A 19,436-nucleotide genomic window follows, 5' to 3' on the forward strand; every position below is an offset into this window, starting at 1 on the left:
GTAATGACTAGTTCCTGGCTTTCTGTTGTTGTTCAAATCTGATATTTTAACGTTCTGGAAAATGTAAAAGGGCCAAAATTTCCTAACTGTGTCTGCTGACAAAGGATGTTTGCTTCATCTCGAGATGGTCTGGTGCTTCCAGAAATGTTTCAGCCCTTGCAGCAGTCCCAAGACAGATGTGAATGTGAGCAGCTTCTAGGAAAGTGGATCAACTTTGCTTTTTCCTGGCTGTAGCTTTATTTTTAGCATGCATCCTGTTTTAGCCTAGGGTCACATCTGAGATAACAGGAAGCACTTTAGTTCCTTTATGTGAATAGCCTCACTGTTCATTCTTCATTTTTTCATTTTATTGAACACATTTTCTTTACATCACCATGAAATTGCAGGTGACTGCAACAGACTCAATCGTTTTTGTGGAGCCACTTTCTTATAGGTGACTTCCATCTGTGTTTCCTCTCTGCTCCAACCCCAAACTTCCTCTTCCTTAGCCTCTGTGGTCTCCTATTCTCTGAGCCCTATCCAAATTTCTTTAGGGAAAGAAAAGTACAGCATCACCCTTGATAGGCCCAATTTAATTCTGGACAGGACACAAAGGAACTAGCAATTCTTCCTGCTGAGCAGTATCTGGGAGCACACTGGCAATGAGTGTTTAGTTTGTGTGGTTATAACTGCTGCAGGATTCCTTGTGCAAACTGCTGCTTTTGCAGGCTGCAGGAACCGGTCGATGTGAGCTCGAGGTCGCTCCCAGAGCGAGGTGGAAGCGTTAATCCATGGGTTCAGTTTGTAAGAATCAAGGCAGGAAAACACCTGGGATGATTTGCCAGGCAGGTGCTTGTGCCTCCCAGCCAGGAAGTGTTGCTGCTCTGTGCTTTCACGTGGTTCATTATCCAGGGAAGCAGTGCTCCGGGGAAGAGGCCGTCACGGCGTGGCCCCGGCTTTGTGCAGGAGATGGAAGCTGGAAAGTGCAGGGCTGCAAGGCAGCAGGAACAGCCCCAGTCCACAGCTTCCAAGTGGTGGCTGTGCCCGTCATCAGCTGTGTCTCCAGTCCTCAGGTTCCCATCTGCTGAGGGACGTTAATTACGTTATCTCAATCAGTTGTCTCACCAACAAATACCATCGCAGCTTATTCCTCTAGGACACCAGACCGAAACCTGCTGTCAGACAGAGAAGTGGGGAGGTGTAAAGCACACGTGTAACACCAGCAATCACTTGTAGGCAAGTTGTGTTCTTTCCCCATTAATTTATTTTCTTGTTCAGGTTGGATTTTGCCAAGGAGCTCCATTGGTACTGAGCTTTGCGCCAGGTGTTTGCGTCTGTTACAAAGCTGCTTCAGTCTCCCTGCCCAGATGGGAAGCAAACCTAAATAGGCCCCTGCTTGTATGAAAATATTTCTGTGAGCACCATTGCGAGGCACATACCTGTCAGAGCAGGTGACAGAAGTTTTCATGCGCCCCCCCCGCCCCCACAGCTTCCCAGCCCCGTGTTGGTGCCTGGCAGTGTCAGCCCTGGTCTGGAGTTTGTCCTGAAGGCAGAGACCAGGGCACCCTGCAGGGGGGAGCTGGCAGGGAGCTGTGGTTTCTGGGAAGATGGGTTTCCCGTGTCTTGCTGCTTTGGATCCAGCCTGTGCTTGTGTAAACAAAATACGGCTGCAAGGCCCCAGCATTAACCAATCCCCCCCTTAATAGAGGCAGCAAGTGCATCAGTGAGTGGGTAATGCAGGACAGCCTGGGGACCTCTTTCTTTGAACAGGCTCTACGTAAAAACTTCCTTCAGGTTAATCCCATGCCACAGGAAAAGCATCCAACTCCACTTCTAGACCAGGCTGCTTCGTGAAAATAATTACAAAACCAAACAAACAAAAGACATCCCAAATAAAATAAGCAACTGCATGCTAGTAAAGGAGATGGCAGGCACGCGCCTGAGCACGCAGAGCTCCGAGAGGACACGGTGGTGAGGAAGCTGTTACCCACTCAGCGGGGAATGCAGAGTTACAGCCTTGTCTGAAATCCTGTCCCTGCTCCAGGAGATGCTGCGTAGCCTCACTCTGTGTTTACTGCCCTGCGTGGCAGGGAGCTGACTGTTTATAAGGCACAGGGGTGGAGCTGCGGAGCCATGAAGTGCTCCGGGGTGGGTGCCATAGCCCCCCAGTGCAGCCAGCCTGGGGTGGCAGGGGGTGCTTGTCCCCCTCCCCACAGGAGGGACGTTCATCACGTTAACTGCAGGCTTCTCCTGCATGGAAACGTTTCCAGGCCAGCTGAAGAGGCAAAAGCCAGGAGAACGGCTGGACTTCGGTCCTAACCCGCTGCAATTTCTTCTCGAGTCTGCTGATCTGTGCAGGTTGGAGCCCCCCGGGCATGGCGGAGCCAGGGAGGCACCGCCTGCGGCGAGCCCTCAGCGACCACGCCAGGGACTCCAGCAGCAGAGCGTGGGACGTCTTCTGGAGGAGCACCAGAGAAAAACGCCTCGCAGGTCAGTCCGAAGGGGTTTGAATCCTGTGCTGGTGGAACAAAGCATCTGGGCTGTGGTCTTCATAGAACCATAGGAATTTCCTTTTCTGTAGGAATGGAAATAGGTCTACTTTTTTGGCAAGGGTGCTCCTCTTAAATGCTGCTACCTTGAGTGTTCTGCTGGTGTGTTGCATTAGAGCGTTTGCCTTTGCCTGTCATTTTTTAACATGGGAACAAGGAGGAGTTTTGGACTGATGGTTTGTACACAGAGCTGCAAATGTTCACGTCTATCTAGAATTTGATTTCTAGCTTTCAGTATTTAAGTTTGTGCTTTGGCTGAAGTTTTGTAGACTCTTAAAATATGAAGGTGTCTGTACCCTACAGCAAATTCAGACTGTTATATTGCGAGTATAACTGCTTGGCAGTGATCTGTGCAGTGACCCTCATTTGGAGCAGTCCCAGCCCCATACATGACACTTCGCATGTCCGTATGTCAGGCATGTGTGCAACAAGAGAAGCTTCGCAGTGCCCTGCAGCCTCTTCTCAAGGTGCACGAGTAATTATTGAAGCCGTATGACCACGAGCAGTCGCAAAGAGAAGCCTAGAAGGAAGCCTGAGTAAAGGAAGGAATATTCTCTGAGGTAGCAACTTTTGGATAATGATACATAAAAAGCTCAGGAGAACAGAGCAGTAATTCACATTCTGAGAAATTAGTCGTCAGCGTGCAGACAAACACTCTGCTAGCCTGTTGCTTGGGGAGGGAAGTGTGAGAGTTGTGGGGCAGGACGAAGTCAGTGCATGCTAAACAAAACCTCTGTAGGGAACAGCTGTGTTGCTGGAAGCCCGTGTTGCTCTGGGGACTTTAAACCTGGTAATTGTGGCAAAAATACATATGCTCTTGGGAGCAATGAAGAACATGTGGTAGGTGAATGCATGAAGCTTCTTGCAGAGCTTTGCTTTCAGATGTGGCAGAGTTTCAGAGTGGAGTCAGTTCAGAAGTTCTGGAGAAACCCAGATACAATGGAGCAAAACCTTTCTAGAGCATCTCTGGGTGTGAGGAGTACTGTTGTGTCCTGCCTGCAGGCAGCCCAGTGTTGGAAGGCAATGCTTAGGTTATCTTTAAGTTGAACTCTGAAGCTTTTAGTGGCAATTCGTAGTTGTAAGAGCAATACCAGGTTAAAAAAGGACAACTGCAGGATGCAGGAGGGCCCAAGGATGGGTGTGAAGGCAGAGCAAAGCTGTGACCAGGCTCGTTCTGCTGATGTTCCCTAAGGAGTATTAGTGGATTTATTATAACCAAGAGGCTAAACCAAAGCTTGGGGCAAGCCAACCCCTTTTTGAGAAAGGTCATCTTTCAGCTGTAGGTCTGCACTTAGCCACCATTCTGTCTGCTTGCACAAAACCCGCAGCTGCTCTGATCGCACCACAAAGAGCTAGATCAAGGCCTAACCTTTGTGATTCCAACGTGCATGGACTTTGCACCCTGTGATGCCCGCTAGGGCTGACTGTGTGCCTCACAGGGCAGGTGTTAGCTGCGTGCAGAGCAGGAGCAGTGCTGTGGGCGGTGGCTCGGCCCCGGTACGTGCAGCCATGCTCCATCAGCTGCTGGGAAAAGGACACATCCTAGCAGGAATGGGCAGGCGGGATGGGTGCCAGGGATTGCTTTGCAGGAAGCCTTCTGATGCACCGCCTCATAAAATCATACGGAAACAGGTGACCCTAAAAAAACATGTTTTCTTTGGCTGGAACTGAGAACTTGACCTTGACAGGCACAAGTGATGGGGCAAGCAGAGCCCTGGGCATCCCCAGCCGTTCCCGGGGGCAGCAGCTTGCTGGGGCCTCCTCAGCATGGTGCGAGAGGGGGGTGGCAGGGTGAGACCCGGCCTGTGGGGACCTGCCAGTGCAGCTGGGCAGCTGGTGATCACTCACAGCCATTTCCTTGGTCTGTGACAGCTCATGACTGATCCCCAGCTTCATGTTTCCCTTCTCGTGTGACACAACACAGGGCATTTGCAGTGAGGGCTTCTTGGCTGCCGAAGCTGTCTGTGTCCTTTCTGAGCCCCAGCCCCTCTGAGCTCCTCCATCCCTCGGAGCTAGGCTGCTACCACAAGTCCCATTTGTGACGTTGCCCTCGAGTTGCCTCTGCTGCGAGACGGCCAGCAGGAACTGCTCATCTGCCACCAGCAGATGGTCTTGGTTTCACCCATGGGGTTTGGGCCTGAACCATGGCTTGTGGAATTAACATGAGTCTTGTTCTGAGCTGGAGGGGTACAGCTCATGGTTTGAGCTGGATTTCTCTTGCCTCAAAGCCCCTTCTGAGACACCTTTTCCCTGCCTGTACATATCGGCCCCTGCTGGGCTTGTATCTGAGTGCTCAGCTCTGTGCTGGGTCTGCTTTGGGATGAACCATCCATTTTGTGTTGGCTCCTGACCTGGGTGACCTTCCAGAACTGAGTTGCACCCAAGTTGTGCTGGGCTGTGAGAAGACAGCATGGACATATTTTTGCTCAATATAAGGGGCAGATCCACAGATAGTACTTATTACTCTGCACCACATGTAAGGACTCCAGTACAGCTGCTTCTCCTCTTGCCCTGGGCTCTGTGAAGAAGAGCAAGCAATGGCCTGAGGGGGCCTGGCTGCAGAGTGGAGCAGGTCTGGTGTGTACATGGCTGGAAAGCCTGAAGACACCTTCATTAGCTTTAGGGAGAAAGACAGGGTCAGGCTGGGAGGCTGCAGGCAGCAGGGAAGTGTGCTGAACACCAGCTACTGCTCTGCCATGCAACAGAGCAGGTGTCATGGGGCTGAAGTGGCATTTGGGGAAGAAACGTTGTCCACACCAGAACCTGCTGTCTGGAACTTTTTAGTCACCAAACCCTAAGTGTAGTGAGAAAAGCAGATAGCATTGACTAGTGTTCCTATGTGAGCTTTGGTATGTTGGTACCAACGCAGGCAAGGAGGCACCTACCTGATGTCCTCTCCCAGCTCTGGTGCCATCTTGATTCCCTTTTCTCCCCCAGCGCCAGCACCTCCCCAGGCACACTGTTGTGACATTGCTGCCCAGGCACTGGTGGCTTCTCCCCTGCCTGTGGCCACTTGTGCTAGCACTGCTGGCTGCGAGCTGCACCAAAATTTACTGCTCTGTCTCTGTAAACAGGCTAAAAATATCCCGCTGCTGTTCCTGTGAGGGCCCAGAGCTCAGAGAGGCTGGGAAGGAGCCTGGGGTCAGGCAGCCTCTGGGGACGAGATGCAGGCAGGGTGCATGGGGACGGTCTCCCCCTGGGCTCTGTGGGGACGGGTGGGAAGAGTCCCAGGGCTTCGGCCCAGCCAGATGCTAGCTCATGCTGTGTTCTGGCCAACTGGACCAGCATTTGGGGGCACAGCTCAGGACGTTGAGTGTGGGCACGGCCCAGCAGCGTGCACTGTGCCCATGCCTCCCAGCCTGCCCTGACACTGCGAGAAAAAGCTGAGGATTTGGGTTTTAAAACAACTCTTTGGGTACTTCTGAGCTAGCAGAAGTGTGAGGAGAGGGGAGCTGAGTGTTGAGCCCAGGGAGGACCCAGAACTAGCGGCAGCCCCAGCTGTTGGCAGCTTTTTCCTGCTTTTAGAAGAGTGATATTGCCCAGCATAGGAATGTTAGAAGCTGAAGTCATTGTTAACTGGGATCCTGCAGGCAATACCCTCTGAAGGGCTGTAGGAGATGCGGGGCAGCTGGGCTGTGTTTTTCTGGGTGCTAAGTGCCCTGGAAGGTGAGACAAAAATCTGAGCACCACAGAGCATGAGAGCTGGAGGCTTAAACAGTCTGAGGGAGGACATCGAGGCAGGGAGTCAGCTTCATTTTGTCTCTTATCTTTCTCTCATAGTTCAAAAAATGGCTGAGTTATCATACTTTGATATTATGTTTCTTTAAATTGATTTTTAATGAAAATCATGCCTGGTCTATGGCTTAACATAGAAAATCTCAAAGGAAGAGGGAATAGGTCCAAAATTGTGAGTAAATGCACATGGAAGGCAATAATCTCATTAAAGCCCAAATGTCCTCCTAGCATCCTCTGGTCTCTCCCCCCCAAAAAAAAATCCAATGAAGCCCAAACCAGCCAGCACTCCAGGTGGGCTGCTGTGGGACCCAGCCCTGCATTCTGACCACTTTGTGTCCATGTCTCTGCAGCCAGCCTTGCCACAAGCCCTCTCTGCAAGCGTGCAACAGTGCCTGCTCAAATACACCAGGCAGCTAGATGTTTTATTGCAAAATAAATTCAAACCATGATCAGCTGCCTGCTCTCTATCCAGAATAAATTTGGTGTGGAGGTTGTCTATAAGAAAATATATTTTTGCTGCTTGAAACAGTTTCAGCATAAGAGCACTACATTTAGCATATTTTTCCCATTGCCTATGGTAAAAATACAGCTGAGTATCCGGGGTCATGCCTACATTAATAGCACTCAGCAATGCGCTTTGCACTGAGCTCATTCAGTTGGGCAGTTCTCCAGTTAATTGAGGATTTCTCACTGTCATAACTCTAGTGCTTCAAGTACCTCTTTGCGTTTCATGACTCTCCATCCTGCATCTGATTTAAACTATACGTTTCCTGTACTTATTTCCTGACAGTATTTCTTGCCAGGGCCCGCACCACCCACACGTTTGGCACTGTCACTTTCAATCCCCATTGCAAGCGTGTTTGCTGAGCCTGCTGCGGGATGGCAGTCAAAGGAACCGCGGGTGAATGCTGAGGAAAAAGGAAAGGAAATGGCACAGCGAAGGCTGCTGAGATGTGAAGAGGGACTGGAAGAGGCTGTGACTGCACTGCGCTCGCCCTCTTCCCAGCGAGGTTTCTCCACCCCGTCCTGGGTGGGATCTCCATGATCCTGCTTAAAGCCAAGCAGGCGGGCTTGGAGCCCGGTCGCCCCAGGCAGGGTTTGCTGGCTTGCAGGGACACGGGAATAACTTCTGTGCAGGGCAGTGACACGGCTCGGTTCGCTCTACCCATGGAAGGTAGGAAAAGGTTTCTTTTCTTCTCTTGCTTATTCTGCACCTCCAGTTTTATTAACCAGAAAATAGGGTGAGAGCTGCTTGGGGGCTGGCGTGACAAAGGTGTGGGTCCAGCTGCTCCCTCTTGGTTGCAGCTCTTGTGCTCCTGCAGGGTTAGACAAAAAGTGGGAAATTTTTCCACTGACAGATTTTATTCGGAATTTCGAAAATAAAATGCAGTTATCGGAAACTGAAACCCTGAGCGTTCCCAAGTCAGGGCCAGGGCCCCTCACGCCGCTCCTCAGCCCGACCTGCCCGAGCCGGGCCGGCTTCGCCTCTGGGGGGCAGCAGCCGCCTGCGCGGCGCCCACACGGCCGGGCCCGGGGCTGGGGCGGCTCGGGGCGATCTCGGCAAGCGGCCCAGGCCCGGGGAGGCCGACGGTGGGTGCCCCCGGCAGGAGCTGGGTGCCCCGGCAGCCGAGGCTGCTCCCCGCCGCCCCTGCCCGCCGCCTCGAGGGGGCCCTTTCGGCTGGGCCACCGCGGGGAGTGGAATCGCATTTCTCGCCCTTCGCCCCTCTGTAAAATAAATCAAGATGGGTTTTCAGCCCTCTGTTTGAAGGCGCTCTCCGGCCAAGTTTCGAGTCGATTTATTTCTCGTTGTCTGGCGTCACCCTGGCAGCGTGCCGAGCATGAGAGGAACCCGATCGGCTCCAGGACGAAGCATCTCGCTCCACATGGGTCCTCCAGGCAGTGGAGAACGTGCATGTTGTTAGGGGGAAAATCACTTATCTTTCAGAAAGGAGTCAACTGATGGCATAAGCTATAAATCATGACAAGAATGGGCAGTGTTCCTAGACTGCACTGAGAGGAATTCACTACAAGAACGCTTTGCACTTGAGCGCTGACACAATGAACGCAGGGCAGAGCAGCGTGGGGCAGGAGGGCCTGGTTTGTGTGGGCAGGGGATTGTGGCTCCCCCACGGGTAAATTGTGTTGAATAAGCAGCTGTTTCAGGCATTAAAACAAAGTGTTCTGACAGGTGGAAGATGAAAGACAGGTCCTACTGACACCTCACTAAGGTTCTTCCTGTGGTGCCTGATGTCTCATGGCTGCTGGAGTTGGGATGACCTGAGCATCTTGGCACAGTCCAGCGACCCGAAGCACCCTAAGCAGGCCTGATTTCAGCTGCCTGGGTGCCAGGGAAGCCTCAGCACCATGCTGCTCACGGCTGCTGGCCTTGCCTGTCGGCAGGGACAGGCCCCACTGGGTACAGGGGCTGTGGTCGGGTGGCAGGGAGCTCCACAAAGGGGCTGCTGCTCATGTGCTGCATGACAGCTGCCAGCTTTCCTTCATGGATCCTCTCCAACAAGAGCCAGGACCCTCTGAAACCTGACCTTCTTTTCTCAGTTTTACACATTGTATTTAGTAATTGCTCCTCTCCTCTGTCAGTGAGCAGCACGGTTACCAGATCATATCCTTGACTTATGCAGCCTAGCCTTGTATGATGGGGCCTTTCCATTTGTTAGGCAAAGCCTATTGGTTTAATTTCTGTCTCATTATTCAAGCTAATATTGAATAGGCCACTGAAGGTGGTGCATGAAATTGAATAGTGTGGAAAAAAAAAAAGCTGACACATGAAGTAAACCCTTGTAAAGGATGGGCAGGGGGTGGAGGTGAACGTGAAATGCCCTGTGGTGCCACAGTCACTGCTCCACCTCACTGGCTGCAGGCGGGGTTTTGGGCAGCACTGACAGGGACACCTGAGCTGGTCACACACCAGCAGCGATGGCTGGTAGGGGGACACAGGCTGGAAGCCACGTCAGACAGCGAATGGCCAAGCTTGTCTCAAGCCCACCTCACTCTCGTGCCACTGCACAGACGTGGCTCTGGAGGCGACACTGGCAGTGTGGTTCCCTCGATGGTTGCCTGGGACAGGACATTCCCCACCTACTGCGAAGCACATGAGAGCTGTCTGTCGTGGTGGATATACCATCCCATCACCAGCTCCTCTCAGCCTGAATAGAAATAGACATCGTGTTCAACTTTACACATAAATACGAAATTATGCATAAAGAGGAGTCTGAAGAGTCTGTAACGTGAGCTGTGGCTGATTGTCCAGGGATGGTGCCAAGCACCTGTCACGTACAGCCTCCTCTGGGCTGTCAGGGTCCTTGCCACTAGGTGTCACAGCCTGCTTGGGTTTGCAGCAGGGGACCAGAAGTGTCACCAGCGCTAGGGACCCTCACCCAGAGCAGGCAGCAAAGCTGTTCCTAAAGTTGTTCTGTTGAAGTGAAGTGAACAAAGAGGAGCTTTATGGCTCCTAGTTTTTTTTTGGAGCATTTTGGAAACGTTCTCAGATTACACGTGTCATTTGGCAAAGTCAGTGATGCCACCAGGTGAACAGAAGTCTCCTTGCTGCCAGCCCCATGGGACCCAGCTACTGGCAGGCTTCCAGCTGCCCTCCTTCTGCTGCAGCAAATGGCAACCTCCATCAGCTTCAGGTAACTTAGCAGAGCACCCTATGTGTTTTTCAAAAGCTCCTTGTCGAAAGGGACGCGTTTCATTGTCAGTCGCACTTGTACAGGCAAGAGGCAAAAGGGGGGCAGAGCCTGGGCAGATGTCTGGTGCTGGACTCTGTGTTAGCCATGTCAAACAGCTATTTATAGGTGCACAGGAACCTACCCTGACCGTGCACTTCCTCTCTCGTCTGAGCTGAATCTCTAATCAGTTTGACAGCACAGGGAATGTTAATTCTGCATGCGTTTTGGTTGAACATTGTACTGAACAACGGTAGAATATACAAGTGGTCAGGGCCGGGCTGGCTGGTGCTGGGGTATGCAAGTTGTATGGAAAACCTCTTAAAGTTTTATTAAAAGTGGGTATATTGTTAAAAGAGTAGAAGCAAAGTGCAGTGAGATGTGTTTGCTGAATAAATAAGTGAATTACAGTGCTTAAAACTCCCTGGTGGAAGCGATTTACATGCAGACCCAAGGCCACCCCACCACCAATAATCATGCAGTTTTTCAGTGAAGTACACCTGTGGAAGTAAATACAGGAGTCATTCTCCATCAGAAATGAAATGTTTTTGACAATCTCAAACTGAACAAACAGTACATTCTGGTGTTACCTGGGCTGGTATTCATTTCTCCTGTCTCATACTACGTAGCATTGCTCATCTTGATTCCAGGACCAGCCCAGCCTGAGCAGGGACGTCCCCTCTGAACACTGGTGTTCAGCCCAGAAGGCAGCTCTGGGACAGGACCCAACTCCTTCCTTGCATGTGGGGACATCTGACAGAGGTGGGCGCGTTGTGCAGGAGGCAGGACCACGCACTGCATGTGAGAGGATGGGAGCTGCCACCCGCCCCACCCCAGTGCTGCTTCTTTCTCCCCATGTCCAGCCAACAAGGCTCCTCCCGTGCTGTTTCTGCCTGCTCTGTATGCATGTGCATTGCTTCATGACAAAGATGCTGTGATAGGGTGTAAGGTTTTTTTCAAAAGGATCCATAATTTAATACAAAGAAAGATTCCTAACAAGCCTGTACATTTCTGAAGCTACCCAGAAAGAAAACTCATTTTGAATTTCAAATGTCCTTCAATCCACAGCAGATTTGTTCTTGCACTTGCAGCCCTGATGATGCTGTGGACCCAGTGTCCCTCATCAGAGCAACGTAGTTGAGGGCTCTGTATGTTCGGTGCTTTAGCTGATTAAGCTACTAATTACTGAGGCTAAGAGAGTTGTTTGACGCAGCTGGAAGGAGAAATTGCAGGGATTTGCCTTGAACTGTTTCCAACCTGATCGGACATTAAACAAAGAACTCGGAGAAATGTAAATGACAGCTTGTGACGGGCATGTCAGACACCGTGCTGCAAGCGTACTGAGGGCCTCACCCCTCTGCAACAGACACGATGGATGGGGGACAGCTGCAAACCATGCCCTTCTATTAATTTTCATCGTGAGTCTTTCTGAGCAGTAACACGTTAGCATTTTGCTGTGTCTCAGAGTGCCTGGTTTCAGCTCTGGGGAAACGGTGTGCCTTCTCTGGGTTTCAGAGAGGTATAGCTTCTCTGTTCGGGGGGGCTGGGAAGGTGGGTGCTCAGGAAGCGTGCAGAGAGAGGAGGCAAGGTGAACTGCATGTAAACACCAGGAGACACAGCTTTCTGGGCTGTCCCCTGAGTTTGCTAAGCCTTAACAAGGTCCTCGTGGAGGAGACAGCGGTGTGTCTTCACGTCCAGTTTGTTGGTGGCTCTCAGGGGCTGCCCTGGGCCATGTTGCCCTTCCCTGGAATAAATACCCCAAATAATTCGAGGTAATCAAGAGCACAGCTCCCCTGCACTGGGACAGAGCAGAGGCTGGAGCTGGTGGCTGGGGTGTCCGCATGAAGGCTCACCAGTGAATGCAGGTGGGACGTTCTGCCCCAGCCTCGCGTCGCGGCCAGGAGGAGAGGAATGAGGTCTTCTCCTGTGTGGAGGTGAAAGTGGTGGCGTGGGAGGGTGGTATTTCCTAACGGGTTTGATTCTTTGGGATGGTGCTGGGACTTAGAAGTCTTTGGGAAAAAAAAAAAAAAAGAACCACCAACTTGCAATTAACATAAATCTAATTTTCTGCAGTTATTACCTATCTCAGATTAATTCTGCAGCATGACAAAACTGCTGCAAGGACCTCACACTGGCATGTTTAATATGTACTAGCGTATATACTGGCATATATATTAAACATAATTTCCAGGCACATTAGGGCCTCTTAAGGAAAGTGCAGATAACAACTCTGGGTGCTCTGCAGGGGGAATGTGTGAGTGCAGAAACATGCAGATCCTTGCCTTTCCTTTTGTACGTGTATTTTTTCATTCTTGCGCTGTTCTGGCAACCACAGACGTGTCAGCATTTGATTTACACCAGCGGAAGTGCTGAATCCTGAGCTTGGCAAGGAAAACTCACCAAGCAAATCCCTCCTGGCACCTCGCATGCTCTCGCAGCGCCCTCTGGCCTGGCTGGGCTGGGTTTGGTGCATGCAAAGGTCACAGGGCTTCTGCGCCTGCTGTGTCCGTCCTTTCCAATGGCAAGGGACTTCTAGCACGGGTCAGGCTCCTGGTGGGCAGAGCTCACCCACCTGAGGGAAGAGAAATTCCTCTCTGGGGCCTTTACAGTAAGCAGTTGGATGGTGGGGAACGTGATGGCTCTGTTCTAGGGGCCGTTCCTTGCCAGATGAGGAGGCTGTGATGATGCCCCAGAGCCAGAAGGTCTCCAAGAGGAAACAAACCCCAGAAAACCAGCATTGTGCCTTGTGAAAGTGCCCAGGAGAGGAGCCGCCTGACATCTACTAGAAATAAGTATCTGGGAGTCTATGGTCTCAGTGGAGGAGTGGTTCCTCGATGAGGAATTCTTCCATTCGGCTCCCTGGCTGTGGGGTGGTTCCTCCACCACCCGGTGGCCGGACCAGGGATCCCTGTGCAGGCACAGCTGTAAGCGGGAATAATGGGGGCGTGCTGGCAAGGAACTGGAAGGACTTTGAAATCCTAAAACATCCTTAATGGGCTGCTGAACAGTTCAACACAACTTAGGCGTAATCTTCAGAGCACACAAGGCAATCGCAAGGTATGGGATCCACCCCTCGGGTTGTCCTGAAGTCACTGCAGGAGCTGGCACACGAGTGATGTCCCGGTGCCAGGAGAAGCGAGTTCGCGATGTTCAGGGAGGAGAGGTCAGCTCTCTTCCTGTTTAGATGTTTTCCAAAAATGCTTCAGCATTTTAGTGGAAAAACGACTGAGGGAACCATTCAGATTAGGAAACTGGAAATACTGCAATGCCGTCGCTACAGTTGTGACAGCTGAAAGGAGAGGCAAGATGTCAGGTAGGGCTGGTAAGCACGCTGCTGGGCCAGCAGCTCCCGGGGCTTGTTGTTGGTGCTGCACACAAGGACGTGCTGACCAGCAGGGATCAGCAGCCTTGTGCCAGCCTGGACATCTGAGCCAAGGTGCTGGGCTTCCTTCATCTCAGGTCCTACAAACACGGCACCAATGTTCAGATGTGTCCTTCAAGCCTTGAACTTTTAGTATTTCCACTGGTGGACAGTGAAAACTATGACAAGTTTTATGGAGTGTAAGTTAGTAGCAGACTTTCCAGCGCCAGATTAGTTATGTGATGAAATTAGCTGTTCATACCTAACGTCAGCCCTGCTCTTGGGTCTTTCTCCCTTTCAGCAAATTTATGCTCATGTTCATGCCATCCAAACGACTCCTCTATCCCCAACTTCACAAACTTTCCAAGCATGGTCTGCTTGCGATTATTTATTGCTTAATCTGAAGACAGAAGCTACTTTTTTCTAAAACACAAAAGAGATTTGGGAGCCTAAATTCCATTCAAATTCACCTCAAGCAAGTTTCAATGGAGCTTAGAGAGTCTAAGAAATGTAGATACTTCTGAAAATGTCACCCTAGCCATACCTGCAGGGTCTGACATTACCCAGCCACCTGAATTGCTAAGGCAAGTTCCCTGTGCCACCGAGCCAACCTGCTTGCTGTGAAGCTTGCAGAACATTAAGTATGCACATACTGAATGTATGCTAATGCTGGAGAGGGAGAATGCCTCAAAGTGAAAACCATCGTGCATTTAAATGTGTTCTTCTTAGATAGTTCATCTCTACCCTAAGCTTCACAATGGCAGCTTCTCCTGAGCTCCCAGGGAGCGGTTTTGGAGGGGCTGTGTGGTGCTGCTTGCTTTCCCGTAGTCCCCTCCATGTTCTGTGCAGGGCAGAGACGAGACACTTCATCAGGGAGCTGTATCCTTTTGAAGAGAGATCTCCTGCAGAATGAGTGGCCAGGGGACAAGTGTGGGCAGAGCTTGTTACATCACTAGGGTTGGCCCCTGGTTGTGACAAGATTTTTGAGAGAGTTTTCTCTTGGGCATGTCTGTGTAATGAACAATCGTGTTCAGCTTTATTAGAAGATTACTGTGAAATAACACGGGCAAGAAGCAAACCTGTTTTCTGAATATTTTACAAACTTGCTGCTTAGGTTTCTGTGTGTGTTATTTGGTAGTGAGCACAGCTTGGAAAAGCAGTCAGTCCGGCTTTGACCCTCAGACCATTCCGGGAACAAGCAAACACAAATAACCCTTTCCTAAAAATGTTCTTTGCAACCCCGCCCTTGAGAAACGATCTTCTCTGGAACGATGCAAGTCTGGCCAGCATTGGCAGTCGAGGGCTGAACTTTAGCTCTCGTCCATGCACAGCAGTTACTTTTATGGTACCAAGAGCTCCCTGGAGTCAGGGGGTGAATTGCTGAGAGGCCACGTACTGCCCAGAGTGGACGAGGATTGCAGCATCTGGCTGCTTGTCCCTGCGACCCAATTAAAAGCTGGGGGCTGGGGGACAAGAGGCTGGCGTGTGGCCTCCGTGACTGCAGGGTTTTATCCCCACCCAGAGCTCCTCTCTGTACATGTGCAGGATACAGAGGCCCCCTCTCTGTACCCGTGTTGCAAAGGATTTAAACTGCAAAATCTGTGCGCTGCTGTTAACACATCAGCGCTGTGAGCAGACGGAGTCTGCACACCTGCAATCAGGAGCTCTGCCATGCCAGTTAGTTCTCTGAATTGGTGACGTCTTTCGTGCTCCTTGCCAGTGCAAAAACCTAGAGTTAGGCGCCGCCGTGCAATTTCCACAGATACTCTAACTTCTACATAGCAAGCCCTTAAACCACTGACATAGTGATCTGACTTCAGTGGAGACAAGGGTGGAAATAGAATCAAGTGGTTCCAAAAAGAAAAGCCATCAGACCTCAGCTGTGTTCTGATTATTTTCTTTTAATTTGCTTCCTTCTCATTGCTTTTTTTTTTTTAATACAGAGACATAAATAATGTTAAATTCCAGATCACCCCTGGGTCTGAAATTTAGCTGTAGCAAGGACTCCTGCCAATTTTTACAAAAGGATTTTGCTAACATGAAAGAAAAATAGCTCATCCATAATAAATGCTTCTCCTGACCCATGTTATCCTTTTGCATTTAAGGTCAACCATCTCTGAAAGCAGAAAAAAAAGTTAAAGGATATGCAGAGAGTCAGCTGCAACAACAACCCAAACCTCTGGATGAAGGTCTTCCCATCAGGGTTTTGAGTTTTAGACTGTTCACAGCTGCCACTGCATTTTTTCCTTGGCCTGAATAATGTAAATACTGGGCTGTGTAGTGCTTTCCTTTACACTGGTGTAAATCTAGGTTAGAGCTTAAACCTTGACTTGAACATGCACACATTTTATCCCTGGGATCTCAGCAAGACAGCATGCGGTATAAAATTAATCATGGGTGTAAATCTATGCAGGACTTCTGCCCAGTTCTGCGAATTTGACTTCAGACGACCTCAGAGCAGTTCCTCTGGATCTTAGCTTGTGCAACCCAGGCAGCATTTGGCTGAGTACTTTCTGCTGTACCCACGATACTGGCCAAGAGCAGCTGTTTGGTTACAAACTGATCGTTTGGAAATTCTTCCATTTTTCTCTTTTTTTTTTTAGCAATACGTTTCTCTGTCCTGCCAGAGAAAATACCTACAGGTTTTATAATCAGTTTATTCTGCTGCTGAACTGGTAATGCAGTTAGAAGGGCTAAAGTAGATGTTCTTTGTGCAGATATCTCCACCTTCTGTTAACTCCTTTCTCCAAGGCCATGCCCCCATGATTCAAAGCAAGACCAGTGAATAATTAAGATGTGGCGGGAGCTTGCTGGATATGAAATATCATCATACAGTGGCCAGTTTAAAATTCTACCCATGGCTACGTGAAGGTGCTAAAATGCAATTGAAGGAGGACTGGCTGGTTCAGAAGGCTGGCAGCAGGACAGACACTGGTTTAAGGTCTGCACTCACTTCCTGCGTGTCTGATCCAAGTTAACTTTTCTTTAGAGAATCACAGAATGGTTGAGGCTTGAAGGGGCTTTGATTGTGATCAGTCAAAGGTTACTGAGAGTGGCCACGCAATGACATCGGCCAGCTCCCTCCGCACTCGTGGGTTCATCCCGTCAGGGCTGTGGACACGGACCGTTGTCTTAGATGCTCAATGTCAGGCAGCCCACCAGGCTTTCCCCTGTGTGCAGTCAGAGGAAACCAGTTTTCAGAGATTTTCCTGAGACTTTTTTCTAAGGTTTGGACATCTTATGTGAAATGCTAAAAGGCTGACTCTGATTTTGAAAAGTTCTCTCTTAATTTTTTTTTTTGGATGCAAATCAAAACAAATTAAGAGAGACAGTTGACGTGTGCGTGTTCAAATCGGTTGACACAATCCAGTGTTCTCCCAGGTAGGCAAAGAACACAACCTTGTTCGTCGCCCCAACCGAAGGAGCATTCGTACCTTCAAACGCGCCCTGAGCCCCGTGTTCCTGTGCTTCCTCCTCCCACCCTCCTGTAAGGGGGTTGGTTTCCTCAGAGGGGTATGCCACCCTTTGATGCTCACTGCTGGGTTGAAAAAAGGGCCAAATTCCTCTCGTTTCTTGAAATAAACTTGCAAACCCCTTGAACTTCCTGTGCTGGAGGAATATGTTTAAACATTTTTTCATTCCATTTGTCTTCCTGAGGCTGTGAGAGAGCTGGCAGTGTGGGTAAGGGGAGGGGAGCTGCGTGACCAGCGCATCCCAAGAACATAGATAAGACCCTGATGAGTCCCATCCACTTTGCTCTGTGCAGCCAGGTTGTAAATGGACTCAGGAGCCCATTTTGGCTCTGGTGTGTGTAATTCTATTATTAGAAAACAAATCCAAAGGAAAAACAGAAATTTGGCTGAAAATGTTTTGGTTTAAATTAATTTCACTTATGGTGAATGGTTCTACTCCTGGCCTTCAAAACTGTTTTTTTTTTTTTCTGAAGGCAATCTAGTACCAGCCTTAGGATGGGCCACAAAGTCCATCTATCCCAGTAATTTTTGGAAGGGCAAGGAATTTTTTAATGGAATACCCTTTATATGAAGTTCATGGTGGGAAAAAAAAAATCATCTTTTATATTATGTTATCTGTACTTGCAAAGACTTCCAGGACGCTGGTGCTTGCAGCCTTCCAGATAGATATCTGCTCTTCGGTACCATCTGAAATCAGGCTAGTCAGAAGGAACAAAACTTATCAGAGGAGAAAAAAGAGGCAAAACACAAGGAGGGGAGGTTACTTGTACACCTAAATTAAGGTGTATAGCTTGATTAAAAGGCGTTAGTGGTTGGAAGAAGCTCTTTAAGATAGAGACCATCTTTGCTCTGAGGCTGTAGTGCTAGGAGGTCTCAAGGGTGCCATCACCAGGTACGTGTAATTATGTCACTAGTTCCAGGACTCTTAACACGGGCAGCATGGCAGGAGAGGAATTACTAAGGGTAGCTGACTGAGGATAATGGATAGTAGGATGAAATTGAGAGGAAAAACTTAATTGGAATTAACTAGCTGAGAAAAGCCTCTTGATCTGTCAGACAGTGAAATTGCCTCCCAAGAGCAATGGTATAGTCCCAGCCACGTGGGCATTTAAAGCCAGGCTAATGTCTGTGATTCCCTGAGTTAACTGGAGTATCTCAATAATTGGAACTGACACAAAGATTTATCTCCTTTGATTGACTCGCTTTCACAGAGGCTCATCTCTTTGTGATACCGCACAGAGCTTTCAAGGCAGCTGTTTGCACTTAAACTGCCAGAAGCTGACAATATGTATCCATTTCAGCTCTTCAGATGCATTCTTTGAAAAAACACTTAAATCACTGAAATAGACAGTGCTAATCAGTCTGCAGGAAAATGGAGCATCCTTACCTGGGGCTCACTGCCATAAATCTTCCTGTGGCAACGCTCAGCTATCATACGGCTGTAGAAAGCCATTTCGGTGCATTACTGCCAAATGCCCAATCACCCTGAAAAATTGGGCTGGTTTTGGCCAAGCCTATAAAAGGAAAAGATGTTTGGCCAAACGTATAAAAACAAATGGCTGGTATTTCAGCCGAAGCTGCCATTTGCAGTAGAGAAGGATTAATCATACTAATGATGGAAATGATATTCCACACTGGTTTCAGAGAAGATTGCGCCGCAGCAGGATGGCCCTGAAGGGCGAGTTTTGGAAGGAGGTTTTGCGTTCAGCTTTGCCCAGCTTTTGCTTCAGCTTTGTGACCTTGGCCAACAGCAGCGTATCTGCTCTCACTTTGTCCTCTTTGATTCAGCACAGCTCTCCAGAGCAACACCTTCCTCCAGTATTTTGGGTCTTTTTACAGCATGCTAGTTAGTGCATGAGATTTACGGGATATGCCTACATGCATCCAGTTGGAAGCGGATAAGAAGGAATAGTATTGCTCCCAAATATGAAATCAGCTTGGCGTGTTTGCTAACTGCAGTGCCTCGGCAAGCTTCAGGTCGTAGCTGGAGGCTGTTTGATCGTGTTTGCAAGGTTGGAGAAGGACTGACTCACAGCCTCACTTCCCAGCTTGGAGGTACAGCCTCTCAAAAGCTCATGGCCTGGAGGGACACTTTTCCGTGGTGAATAGTTACACAACCTCGGTCTACAGGGAGAGACATCAGAGTGGTGCTCATGACTTTCCTGCAGGTTCCTTTTGAGCAAGTCACTTCGTCTGTGGCCATTCCCTCACACTTGTACCTTCGCTGGTCTACTGGCAAAGGAGAGCTTCACTGTCCTCTCTGCGTACGTGCCACCTGGAAAAAGGGAGCTTTATGTTGTGACAGTTTTGCAAACACTTCAATCTGGCTGAGCTCTTGCGCGCCCTCATTATGCCCTAAAGGTCACAAATGGGTAGAAATGTGTGTCCATGCTCCTCAGCACGCTCCTTTGGCCACAACCACTCTTTGCCTGCAGGATGACGTGGAAAGTGTTAGGGGTGAAGGACATTTCCTCCACACCAGGGTGTGTGAGGGAAAGGTTTGTTTTCTTGCTTGCTCTCGCTATGGCTTCTTGGGCTGGCGCAGTGAGAAAGAGGAAGCAAGAGAGCAAAGCAGCTGGGAAAACAGGAGGACTCGTCCCTGGGGGAGCAGGGACAGAGCCACGGCTGGTGGAGTGGCCCCTGCTGTTCACTG

General features: G+C 49.8%; 1 protein-coding gene across 1 annotated transcript in view; it reads left to right on the top strand.

Moving 5' to 3' along the window:
• The first annotated feature begins 7,322 nt into the window (after positions 1-7,322).
• Positions 7,323-19,436, top strand: part of LOC118256162 (rho GTPase-activating protein 7-like) — a 41,547-nt gene continuing 29,433 nt past the window's right edge. The window contains exon 1 of the mRNA XM_050713565.1: positions 7,323-7,437. Coding sequence (XP_050569522.1) covers positions 7,431-7,437 — 7 coding nt within the window. The 5' untranslated portion in view covers positions 7,323-7,430. The remainder of the gene's footprint in view (positions 7,438-19,436) is intronic.

Source organism: Cygnus atratus, chromosome 14, assembly GCF_013377495.2.
Source record: "Cygnus atratus isolate AKBS03 ecotype Queensland, Australia chromosome 14, CAtr_DNAZoo_HiC_assembly, whole genome shotgun sequence".
NCBI lineage: Eukaryota > Metazoa > Chordata > Aves > Anseriformes > Anatidae > Cygnus > Cygnus atratus.